General features: G+C 37.8%; 1 protein-coding gene across 1 annotated transcript in view; it reads left to right on the top strand.

Moving 5' to 3' along the window:
• Positions 1-1,243: 1,243 nt before the first annotated feature.
• The window catches only part of LOC127456710 (uronyl 2-sulfotransferase-like), a 97,666-nt gene continuing 85,643 nt past the window's right edge, over positions 1,244-13,266 (top strand). Inside the window, exon 1 of the mRNA XM_051725220.1 lies at positions 1,244-3,721. Within this exon, the coding sequence (XP_051581180.1) occupies positions 3,493-3,721 (229 nt within the window). The 5' untranslated portion in view covers positions 1,244-3,492. The remainder of the gene's footprint in view (positions 3,722-13,266) is intronic.

Below are 13,266 nucleotides of genomic sequence, written 5' to 3'. Positions count from 1 at the left end.
CTCAAGAAACTATACAAAGAGAGACAGCAGCAACCACCGTTTGAGGTTGAAGAGGAGGCATATTTCTGTCCTTTCTCACTTCTGGGCAAAATTAAATAAAGGCATTATTTCATTTGATTTAGCATTCCTCTGTGAAATAAAAGGTATTGTGTTGCACTATAAATGAATCCATCGTGAAGCAAACTGGTTTAATTATCCTGACACCTACCTACATGGGTGAAAGAGTCAAATGTAGTTTTGCCAGTTGAAATATGACTGAATTTTTGGGGTCATAAACTTTACTCTTGACTGAATTATTTATTTATAACCCATTTATTTAATTCATATCTGCTATTTCTTTCTTCGCTGTTGCCCTTACTGTACTTTTAAAGAATAACACTACATGAAGTGGACTGCTTCCAAAAACACAGCTCTATTTTTACAATAAGAGCTGCTTTAATTTTAGGTGACACTCAGATAGATAGACAGACAGAGAGACAGAGAGACAGACAGAGAGACAGATAGATAGATAGATAGATAGATAGATAGATAGATAGATAGATAGATAGATACACAGATGCACTATAAACAGAACACAAATATTTCCAGTATTTCCAATATTTCATATAAATATATATATCTCGTTCAGGTGCCTCTATGAAATTGTCTTACCTACAATTTCCCTTCTACATTAATAACTTTAGACAACTTTGCTTTGTTTTTTACACTCAGGTTTCCGTACCACATGATCGTATTGAAAGACATAATGCTTTCCATGAGATTCTTGTAAGCAAGGGCAGAATGGGAAGAGAAATCGGCCCTGGATTTTACATGGAAACCGGCCCCCTTCGGCATATCGCAGCACCGTTTTGCGGCCCTCTTCAGCCCGTTGCAGCCTGCTCGGCATAACGCAGCGGTCCGTTTTAGCTTATCACGCCAGTTCGGCCCCGTTTCACATCCGGCCCACCGGGAAAAGTCCCGGTTCTCCCCAAGGCCAGTCCTCCCCTGCTTGTAAGCCATTTCTAAAATGTCTTTACTTACACCAAAGTGGTTTAACCTCCTAATAAGATGCAGTTTCTGCATTGCTTTTTTAAAAACATAATCTGTATTCTCAGTAAAATTAAGATGAATATCTATAAATGTTCCCAGATATTTAAAACTACAAACTACTACATAGGGTGCACACCAATCAGAATTAGAATCAGAATCAGAATGAGCTTTATTGCCAAGTATGCTTACACACAAGGACTTTGTCATGGTGTCAGTAGCTTCCAGTGCAAGAGAATGTAGCGTATATCCATACATACATAAAAACATATACATTTAAACATATATACATACAGTGACATAAAAAATAATAATAATAAAAAAATATGATATAACAGATAAAAAAAAAAGAGAAATATACAATAGCACAATAATGTTGTTAGAATATTTTATATACAGATATACAGTTATGTGCAGGTGATGTAATGTATTGAATAAGAGGAAGGATATGTTAAAGAATATAAATGAGCTACAGATATAAGTAGGAATGGATGGACTGAATATTGCACATGGTTGTATTGACCAAAGGAAAGTATCTGGGGGCAGTTTTAACTGTTCATGAGGTGGATGGCCTGAGGGAAAAAACTGTTCCTGTGCCTGGCTGTTCTGGTGCTCAGTGCTCTGTAGCGCCGACCAAAGGGCAACAGTTCGAAGAGGAAGTGTGCTGGGTGAATGGGGTCAAGAGTGATTTTACCAGCCCTTTTCTAGCAGGGTGGATAGGGGAGCGCCAATAATCCTCTCAGCAGTCTGAACTATCCTTTGAAGTCTTCTGATGTCTGACTTGATAGCTGAACCAAACCAGACAGTTATAGAAGTGCAGAGGACAGACTCAATAACTGCTGAGTAAAACTGTATCAGCAGTGCCTTTGGCAGGTTAAATATCCTCAACTGGCGAAGGACGTACAACTTCTGCTGGGTCTCCCACTTCAGGTCCTGTGAGATGGTAGTGCCCAGGAACCTGAATGACTCAACTGCTCCCACAATGCTGTTCAGAATGGTGAGCAGGGATAATGTTGGGGTGTTCCTCCGAAAGTCCACTATCATCTCCACTGTTTTGAAAGTGTTTTTGCTCCAGGTTGTTTTGACTGCACCAGACGACCAGCTGTTTAACCTCCCTTCTGTATGCAGACTCATCATCATCCTGGATGAGGCTGATGACAGTAGTTTTGTCTGCGAACTTCAGGAGCTTAACAGAGGGATCCTTGGCAGTGCAGTCATTTTTGTAGACAGAGAAGAGCAGTGGGGAAAGCGCACATCCCTGGGGGGCACCAGTGCTGATTGTACATGTGCTGGAGGTGAATTTCCCCATTCTCACTAGCTGCAGCCTGTCTGTCAGAAAGCTGGTGATCCACTGACAGATAGAGCCGGGAACAAAGAGCTGGGTTAATTTAGTCCATAGGAGAGCGGGGTTGATGGTGTTAAAAGCCGAACTGAAGTCAACAAATAGTATCCTTGCATAAGTCCCTGGTCTGTCTAGATGTTGATGTAATGCAGTCCCATATTGACTGCATCATCCACAGACCTGTTTGCTCAATAAGAAAATTGAAGGGGATCCAGAAAGGGTTCAGTGATGTCCTTCAGGTAAGCCAACAACAGTGTCTCAAATGACTTTGACAGATGATGTCATTAAGTCCTTTGATCTTGGGTTTCTTGGGGATGGGGATGATTGTGGAGCGTTTGAAGCAGCTGGAAACTTCACACTGCTCCAGTGATCTGTTGAAGGTCTGTGTGAAGTTGGGGGCCAGCTGGTCAGCACAGTATTAAAGGTTCTACTTGTTCAGAGATTTCCTGCTTCTTGCTTGTAACAACTAATTCTTTGGTTTAATTCAAATTAATCTCAAGTGCACTCAACCGACACCAGTTCTGGAGGGAATTTACATGATTATAATAAAGATTATTCATTTATTTTCCTCCTTGCAAAAGGCTGACAAGTGCCATGTCATCTGCATATTTAATTAAACTAAAATGTGCATCCTGAATTTTAAATTCATTAGTATACAAAGGTATACTAATATATGTAAAAGTATATATATACTGTACACACACACACGTGTGTGTGTGTGTGTATAATGTTTTTTTTTTATTTACATTTTTATTTTAACCCCAGCAGTCGGTTGAGTTTTAGCTGTTTCAAGGATCCTCCACCTGGTGGTGCTGAGCGGGCCGGCACACGTCAGTATGAGTTTGAGTTGAGTCCATCCTCCGGCTGAACTTTCTCCTCCACATTCAGTAATCTGACACCGACACTAACCCCAAAAAGCAGAGGATGGATTCCTAACTTCATTCGCAAAAATAGCTCAGCAAGAGCAGACAAGACAAAAAGAGTGCAAACGGATAGATATCTCACTGCCTGCGTTCGCTTAGTGTTTTGTAAAGTGGGTTTAGCTTTTTATGTTTATTAAAAAGTTCTTATCTAAAGAGGCGGATGGGTGACTACCATTCTCGGCGCTTCCATGTGAGGAGACGATGAAGAATTACAGCAGCAGTTCCCGTCTAAAGAATCACACCGCGAATCACAGCAGCAGAGATCCGAACAACAGGAGGGGATTCTGGGTATCGACTCTCGGGCTTCGATTCTCCTTACGCGATTATGCTTTCTGTATGGCCACACTGTTTCTCTTCTGTCTCGGTTCAGTGTTTTATCAGCTGAACGGAGGACCTCCTAAAGTTCTGCTGGAGATCAGACAGTATCTGGGTAAGAATCGCCGTCCTCCTCTCTGTTTCCCACATGTTGTACCAACTGTGTGTCGCGACGGTATCAAAGTGTCCAACATTTCCGTTGATGTTTCCGCGCAGTTTGTTGTGTGGACGTGTAAGGGCAAGTTTTTTTTTTTTTTTTTTCTCACGTCCTCACCTTTACATAATGGAGAAAGTCTCGCATGGAATGTCTGGTGTCAGTGAGTTTTCTGGGTGTATTTCACAGAATTAACCGCCAAGTCTCCCATAGATAACCTAAACAGTAGATGGTTATATATTTTCCTTATTCAGTCATTTTGCAGTTGTTATGTCTGAGGTTTCCTTTAAACGCAAGCATCTGTCATGGTAAAGTACGGCTCACGCTGGCTGTGTATCAAAACAAAATAACCCGGCAACCGGGTCACATGCTGCATCCAAGTTAACTCATCGCAAATGAACATGCTATTTCTATTATTTATATTCCTTGTTATGTGTTTAACAGCTCTTGCTTTATATTCTGTGTCTCACTGTAATGTTCTCTGTGCACTTGTTTCTCCTATCACCAAAAAAAAACAATTCCTTGTGTACATGGGAACACTTGGCAATAAAGCTAATTCTGATTCTGACTCAGTAAAGTTTGTTGAAGGGTATTCAGAGATTAGATAAAAGGTTCAGCAAGTGAGTTATAGTTTGACCTATAAGCCCAGAAATATACAGTATTTCTGCACTTTGTTTTACTTGCACAAGACGTCTATATGAGAGAGAGAGAGAGAGAGAGAGATATGCAGAACACATGGACCATCATGTGTTGTCATAGATGGCAGCCTGGCCTGAAGAGTTTAAACTACTTTTAAAAGCTTTAGGTTTAAAGGTTCAACAGAACTAACAGTAAGACAAACAGCCAGAGAGATTCGAATTTTCTGACAGTTGGAGTTTGATAGTTGGCCGTTCCCAGATAGCACACGCACGTCTCCAAGATGTCCGTTTTATATCTTTTCATCTGGAAAACATAACATTTTAATTAACATCTGTTAAACTTCTTAAAAAGATCAGATTTACAAACATTCTAAAACATAAATGTCTCAAAGACTTCTTTAGACGTATTGGAGATGAGCAAACAAAGTACAAATACGTCTTCCAGATGCAAACACACACATCAAATAGATGTCTGGGTGATGTACATGTGCTATCAGGGTTTGAACATTCTGTCAACGTTAGTCTATGGGATTTTTTGGAATATTGATTGTCCGCTTTGGGAAAACTTTAAGTCTGATCAACTACTGAAGGTCTGTTCTGAGCAGTGTTGGGTGTAATCTAATTACGAAGTAATTCGGTACTGTAATCTAATTACGTTTTTGTCAAAAACTAGTAGTGTTGGGTTCGAGTCAAGTCAGAGTCTTTAAACAATTGAGTCAGAGTCCGAATGAATCTGTTCATGAATCTGAATTAAAATTGTAACTGTAAACTCAACATCAATAGTTTAATCTTATTTTAAACTTCACAACTAAGAAAAGCAATTTGTCAATTTAAATGTAACAAAAAACAAACAGAGACTAAAGAAAGTGAAAGCTGCTTTAGCCATTACAACCAGGGTTATTATTGTTTTGAATTTTAATTTAGTTTTTATTTCTACTTCATTTTCAATTCGTCCTTTCAATTTATCTTAGATTTATCTACAATTATCCCAATCTAAAGAAATAATAATCTATACTGAGATTTCTTTCTAAGTCTCTATCTGCCGACTGGTTTGGGAAAATACATACAAATGAGTCAACACAGTAGTAATTAGCATCTCACGATTTGACTGCAAATGTTACATCCAAAAACACTGGAAAAGCCCACTGCTGATATTAGGGCCATTTAACATGGACATGATTGTCTAGTTAATAAGCAGAAAACGGCACAATGCGGGGCAGTTCTGCGCACTGCTCATGCACCTGAAATCCTGATGCGTCCGTGTGCGTCTCACAGCAGCTGCTGCCGAACTTTTTGATATTTGCTTTAGCGACAACCGTGTTGGACTGCAATCATTATGAAATCTTTAAATACCAACCAAAGAAACTTTCACTGAGCTCTTCTTTAACTGCCAAATCATGGAGAATAATAATATTGAGTCATACATTTAACAGAATTGACCTTCAAAATTGTCAGAGATTTAGGCAAAAAAAAGATGTGGATAAGTTACCAATACATTTTTTTTTTTTTTAACTTTCAAATAAAAACATCTAAATAAAAACTAATTTCAGCTTGTTGCATAAAGTTTAGCTCATGGACAAACTGCCATCGAATAATACATTTTATATAAACAAAACTTTTCGCTTCTCAAAATATCTAAATATTTTTTGTGCATGGTTGAATGTGAATGGTGTGAATGGTAAATAAGAGCATATTTTAAGCAGCTCGCAAATGCTTTGAAAATAGTAAATCAAAATAATAATAATAATAACAAAAAATAGGTGCTGTTTTTTCTGTTTAGAGTTGCTGTCTGCTTTAGTAATAACAATTTTTTTTCCAAATACTTAAAAAGTTACCCTACACAGTTCATTAATCAAGCAATTATGGACCAGTTCAAGCTGACAACTCTGTGTGGACCACAAGAGTTTACAGAAGCCTACATGTCTGGATAAATTACACCTAAAAAGACTTAATAGCCCAATACTATTACTAATACTATTAATACTATTTTTCTGAATTTTTATGTGGGTATGTTGTTTTTAGTAAACTGTGAGAGACATGATGTGGGTGACTTGGCTCAGTTAAGTTCTTAATTTGAAGTTCTTAACCACGCTAAAACTGCAATACAAGCACCCTCTTGGCTGCACAAGTGACATTTCTAAAAAGTAGTGTAATGCATTACATTTTAAATTCTTGTAATCAGATTACAGTTACTGACTTTCAATTAATTTAATTACTTTTAAGTAGCCTACATAGGGATATGCCTATTTCTAATATATTATTTATGTAGAATACATGAATTATGCCCCCGAAGTGAGTCATTGTGAAGGAGAAATTTGAGGTGCTGAGTGGATGACTTGTGTGTTACAATGAACAAGAAAGACATATGGACATTATTTTGAATTTGTTGAGCGGAAAAGTATTTAAAAAAGTAAAGTAAGTAGTAATGTGATTACTTTTTCAATAATGTAATCAGATTACAATTTTAGATAAATAATTAGTAATTCGTAGTGGATTACTCTTTTTAAATAATTTACTCAACACTGGTGCCAAGTTTGGTGGATGTCACTTCTCAAGATTTTAGAAAAACCCTAAACCATGTCTGTAGAATATGTCAAGCCAACATGATTAACATTATCATGAGCAGTATAGGTCAGCACTGCTTTCATTCAAGTCTCTGCTACAGTACTTTTCATCGGTGTGTTTGTATGTTTGTCTTAAAAAAAACTCTGTCTTTAATGACGTGATGAGCATCTGGATCAGTAGTGTACACCTAAGGTTAATCGTCAGTCTATCTTTAATCCCTGAGGTCATTTTAGGTTTTCAACAAAGCTTGGGCAACAAATCTTCTGTCAAAGGAAAATTCAAAGGAAAAAAGGCAGATCAGATAAAAATGTTAATTTTTCAGTTACTGAGACAAAATTTGTTGTGTGCTGAAACTCTTGAGTGTTATTCAGCTTTATCCAAGTGGCTCTTAACTTCAGAGGATTCTGTTGTGGTTTACTTTCATCTGTCATCTTCTCAAGTCTCACGATTTACCCATCAACACTTCCCAGCATCACACCCAGGAGCACGTATGGTTGCCAGTCAGCCATAAACTCACCCAAAACACTGATGTTCACAGAGGGAGCCTTGTCCACAGCTCCGGCAGGGAACCAAGGCCTTGCAGTCATATGGCTTCGTATATGGCTACATACAGTATACTGTACAGTATATGTACATGTAGGGAGATCTGATATTTCTGATATTTCAATGTGCAAAACACCTACAGACAGAGTTGAGTCCTGAATCAAGATAAATGGGGAACAGCAGCTGACTTCCTCACTGCCTGTACTGAAAATAGTATGGGTTACTTTTGTTGCCACAACACCACAAAATATGGCTTTGCAAAAACATTGGGGTTCAAAAGTCTGAGTCCACTTGAGAAAATGCTTCTATTTTCTATTTTTCAAATTTAATACAGTTTTGTCTCAACAAATTATATTATCAGGCTCAGCGTAACAATTTGAGTGAAAAGTTCAATTGAAATAAATCAACATTAATTTAGCTTTTGTTTCAGTGATGGCATGCACTCAAACTGGCATGGATACCTCAAGTTTGGAAACCTGAGGATCCATGTTTTCCCAGCTAGCATTGTATAATTAACGTTCCAAAGAGCACCTTTTGTGCGTTAACTGAGACAACGAAATGTAACCTTATGTACAAAGGAGTTAACATGGTGAATGTCACAGATTAACCTACACAGCGTGGCCCAAAAATAAATTGTTTGCTAAGTCAGACTTTTGAACCTCATTGTGTATTAGGGATTGCACTGACTAGTCAACTATAACTAATGTAGTCAACTCTCTCAGCCTGAAGTTCTATAGTAGCTTTCCATGTGATTTACAAAATGCTTCTGTAGGAAATACAGTGGGTGGCGGATTTCCGAAACATAGGAAGAATAATTCATATTAATGAGAAAAGCTCTACCTGATTTGTTAGGGTTAGGTTTAGGGGTTGGGTTATAGTATCTCTGACGAATCAGGTAGCGCTATCCTGATGAGTATTACTGAATCGTCCAATCAGTTATTGCTTTATCGTGTTGGGATAATGATGTCACGACTAGTCGAATTTTACTCGACTAATCAGTATATTTGTACAACCCCTAATGTATATACATGGTGAGCTTGTTGCAGAGTAGTTATTTTGGATATGGATGAGTATCTGAAATGTGGGAAACCATTGAATGAACTGGATGTTGGGATGATTGAATAAATTGTGGACAGCCATGGATAGAAACCCAAGCAAAGGAAGCAAACCCATGCATTCTCTGTGGGAGTTATACACCGAATAATATTGTTTTTACCCACAGTTAAGGTCTATCTCTCTCTCTCTCTCTCTCTCTCTCTCTCTCTCTCGAAGCAGGATGAAGAGCTTCTGTCCTATTTATTTTAAGAGCAGGTGTTACTTTTGACTGGGCTGTGATTCAGTGTGTACACTAAGTGAACACGCGTGTGTTAAATCACTTTCTTTTGGACGCTGCTCAAGTACACCACTGTTATGTAGCTTGACTACTACTAGGAGGCGGTTCAGAATGCTAATCAGTGTCTCTAATCCACTTGGAGAAATTTAAAGAAATAGTTCATCCAAAATTGAAAATTCGCTCATCATTTACTCGCCCTCATGCCATCCCGGATGTGTATGACTTGTTTCTTCAGCAGAACACAAATGAAGATTTTTAGAAGAATATCTCAGCTCTGTAGGTCCATACAATGCAACTGAATGTGTGCCAATATTTTGAAGCTCATAGGTGTGGGTGAGAAACAGTTCCATATTTAAGTCCATTTTTACTATAAATTATCTTCCCTGCTCATTCAGTTTCCACTTTAACATTTAACTTTCACATTTTTCTTCTTGTGTTTTTGGTGATTCACATTCTTCCTGCATATGCCTGCTACTGGACAGGGAGAAGAATTTCTAGCAAAAAATTGACTTAAATATTGATCTGTTTCTCACCCACACCTATCATATAACTTCTGAAGACATGGATTTAACCACTGGAGTCATATGGATTACTTTTATGCTGCCGTTACGTGCTTTTTGGAGTGTAAAAATGTTGGCACCCATTCACTTGCATTGTGATGACCTACAGAGCTGAGATATTCTTCTAAAAATCTTAATTTGTGTTCTGCAGAATAAAGAAAGTCATACACATCTGGAATGGCATGAGGGTGAGTAAATGATGAGAGAATTTAAATTTTGGGGTGAACTATTCCTTTAAAGGTCCTTATATTTGTTGAAGTTCTGTGTAGCATTTGACAGTAAATTGTTTGGTGTATGCATGTTTATGTATTGAATGGTTATTCAAAGATACCAACTGTAGTATTTTCTGAATGTTTTGGCACACTGAACAGGATGGCCTTACCTCTCTGATGCTCGTAAACAGTGGATGTGAGTGGCACATGTTTATGGTAAGTTGCGCAGTTCTGTGCATGAGGAATAGATGGTCATAGAAACACTGGGTGTGTTCGTGCCATGAATTATGATCTGTTATGGTACTGTGACTTTCAAACCCTCTTGGAATATTAAAAATGGAATGTCGACTCTTTTAACTAATATTACCTCTAAAATTAGAAGAAAAATTAAGAGAAGCTCTAAAGTGATCCATCCAAATCTGTCAGAGCCGTGGCCTAATGATCAGCCCACATGCTCATGTGGGTGATGCAGGTTTCGAATCTGGCCCGCAAAATATCACAAAATTATTTTTATCCTGTACACTTTCATTTTAACCTTGAGTTTGCATCCACCACTTTACCTTTGATACATAACTCTCTTTCTCTCTGAATCTCTCTCTTTCCTCACTGCTTCCACTGTTGACTTACAGTAATGCAACAGAGCAATTGTGTGATTCCTTGGCAAATGGCCTGTGAACAGAGAGTATGACAGGGTGGGTTGGAGAGGCCAGTGAGTTCAACAGTAGATGGTTAGTGTGGCCTTACCAATCTACTGTACCAATGAAAGGAGAAAAGACAGAATAACAAAAAGCTGTAGTAGCAGCATGCTAGAGTTAAGGGCAACTGCAAATAACGGTCACATTGGAACAATTACACGTGTGTGATGAAGAGAGAGAGTTCTGCTGCCGAATGCATTGACGTAAACTCTCTCCCTAACACAGACACACATTCCTCACATCACACTTAAAAACAAACAGAATCTCCTTAGAAACACCTTTGCTTCCTTCACAGTAGGGATGGTTCACGATGGTAGACTAGTTGATTAGTCGTTCTACAACTGACGTAGTCTATCTATATTCTATCTAATTTATATTTTTAGTAGACCTGTCAAAATGAACACGGTAACACATGTGATTAATTAAAGTTTAACGCATTAATTTTTCTTAATTGCGATTAACGCATTTACCGTTAATACAGCATAAACCAGCATAAACATTGGTTGGAAGGGCAGAACCTTCGCAATGTTTCAGCCTGAGTCATTACACTGACGGACACACCACAACATTTAGCAGTGATTCGTGTCAATGATAAAGTGATGGGGAAAAGAGCTCTTACAGCTATTTGTTGTACAAAACAAGCCTAGATGGTACATGTGACAGAAATCATGTATTTTGTAGCCTAAGTAAGGTGCATTTTAATTACCACAGAAGCACACCAAGTCTTGACTATCACCAAAATGCAGAATGAGACGTCTGCAAGCGCTTTTTTATGTGGAGTTCAAAGCGCCCTGATGCAATCATGAACACGGCTTCACGATTGCTGTAACAAAGTGGATAGCCACAGTCTGCCGGCTGATTAATATTGTGGATGATGAGAGTTTAAGAGATTTAATGCCCATTGCAATGAATATGCAACCTTTGTTGGGTCTAGTTCTTTCAATTAGTCAACCTCCCACTTAGACTTAGCAAAATGTTTAATGTTACTTGAATTGGTGCTATTTTAATGCATTTCTATCTTTATACTGTGGAAGGCTTTGTTTGGAAAATGTTAATAAAGCATTATATTGTTACATGTTGTTTTGTTTTCTTTCCTAAGATGGAAATAAATGCATTTTGACAGGAAAAGAAGTATATTTAGAGTCATATTTCAGCACTTTTAAAATCTGTGATTAATCGTGATTAACTACAAAAAAAGTGATTAATCGCAATTAAGAAATGTAATCGATTTACAGCATACATTTTTTGTGGTGGTGCTTGAAAGCATGCTGAAAGTGTGCCGTGCTTTATCCGTGAAACACTTTGAATAGTAAAGCCCTTTCGGAAAAGTTGCGTCTTAAAATTGATCCCATTCAAAGCACTGCAGCATAGCTATACACATTCAGATTGACTTTTTTGGTTGCTGTGTCAGCAACCCCAAAGATAGGGTTGAGATGTCACCCGAAAACTCAAAAGAAGCAAAAGAGCGCCCTCACCTGACAACTGTTATGAATCTGAATATGACATTAAACATAAATGAACTGCATGGTGCCACTTACTACCTCAGAGTCAAGCTTCATAATAACGGCAACACAGTGTTTTTTTATCCATTACAGTTGTATGTACTAGAGCCTGACCGATATGGGATTTTTGAAACCGATACCGATTTTAGAGAGGGAAAATTCACAGATTACCGATATGGTGACCGATATAGCTCGTTTTTGAGCTGAAATGAAAACAGACCTTTTCTATATGGATTGTGCACTGATATTGCACTGATATGACTATGCAAAGGTACTCAGAAGGCTGCTTTCTTAAACAAATATTTTTATCAAAGAACATTTGACATTATTATTATACATTGTCAACAAATTCTAGAAATGAACACTGAGAAAATAAAGAATAAATAAAAATATAATAAATAGCTTAATAAACATCAGTACTGTTAGTATAAGTCAATTGCTGACCATTTAAATCAAGAATAAATAAAATTAAAATCAGTACTGTATGTTTAGTATCAGTCAATTGCTGACCATTTAAATAAAGAATAAAAATACAATAAATAGCTAAATTAAAATCAGTACTGTATGTTTAGTATCAGTCAATTGCTGACCATTAAAATAAAGAATAAATAAAAATAAAATAAATAGCTAAATAAACATCAGGGGCTGGTTGAACCAGCTATACGTACGTTACAACTTAGCCTAGTTGTGGCGTAAATGGGCACTAAGTCACAATTTACGCTCTACTAAATATTTGAGCATTGCATCATTAAACTTAGGTAGGATGTAACACTACATATAAACTAAATATATACGGCAGCCTCCAACCAGGAGTAACTGATGGAATAAAAAAAGCAGACTCATTTAATGACATCAATGAGCTCATGTTTTATTTGACAGGCATCAGTCCTTTCGACATATATGATGATGTTGGCATTTACACTCGTTTACATTTACGAGAGAAAAAAAACTTTTAAGCAGCTCTTCAGCATGAAACCGATAATATCGGCCGACCGATATATCGTTCGGGCACTAGTATGTACTGTAGTAATATTCCCAGATGCGTTATTCGGCTGAACTCAGTGGTGAAGCAGCTCAGACTATGAGCCCAGGCAGGGGCTGTTCAAACAGACAAAGTACAACTGAATGGAACAGAACACGAGGGTCTCAAGACGCACATTTCCATATTGAACTACTTTCCTGCTTAAGCGTTTTAAAACCCATTGCTTAGCCTGGGAAACGCTGATAGAGAGCAAGGTGCAACGGCCAAAGACCTCCAACTAAGGGGCTGTTCACACCAAATGTTTTTGCATCCATCTACAGTTTTCCAATTGTTTTTCTATGCAAACATGCACTAGACAAGTGTCTTTGACTGTTTTGCTGCTTTTTGTAGTTTATTCAGGGTCTTGTGCAGAAGCGTTGTTTTTTAGATGCCGTGTCAAGTTAAAAAGAACTTCAACCTTTTAAAACGTGTCTTGA

The sequence above is a fragment of the Myxocyprinus asiaticus genome, chromosome 19 (assembly GCF_019703515.2).
Source record: "Myxocyprinus asiaticus isolate MX2 ecotype Aquarium Trade chromosome 19, UBuf_Myxa_2, whole genome shotgun sequence".
In the NCBI taxonomy this organism is placed as follows: Eukaryota; Metazoa; Chordata; class Actinopteri; order Cypriniformes; family Catostomidae; genus Myxocyprinus; species Myxocyprinus asiaticus.
Note: the sequence above shows the minus strand (reverse complement) of the source record. Positions and strands in the feature narration are given on the sequence as shown.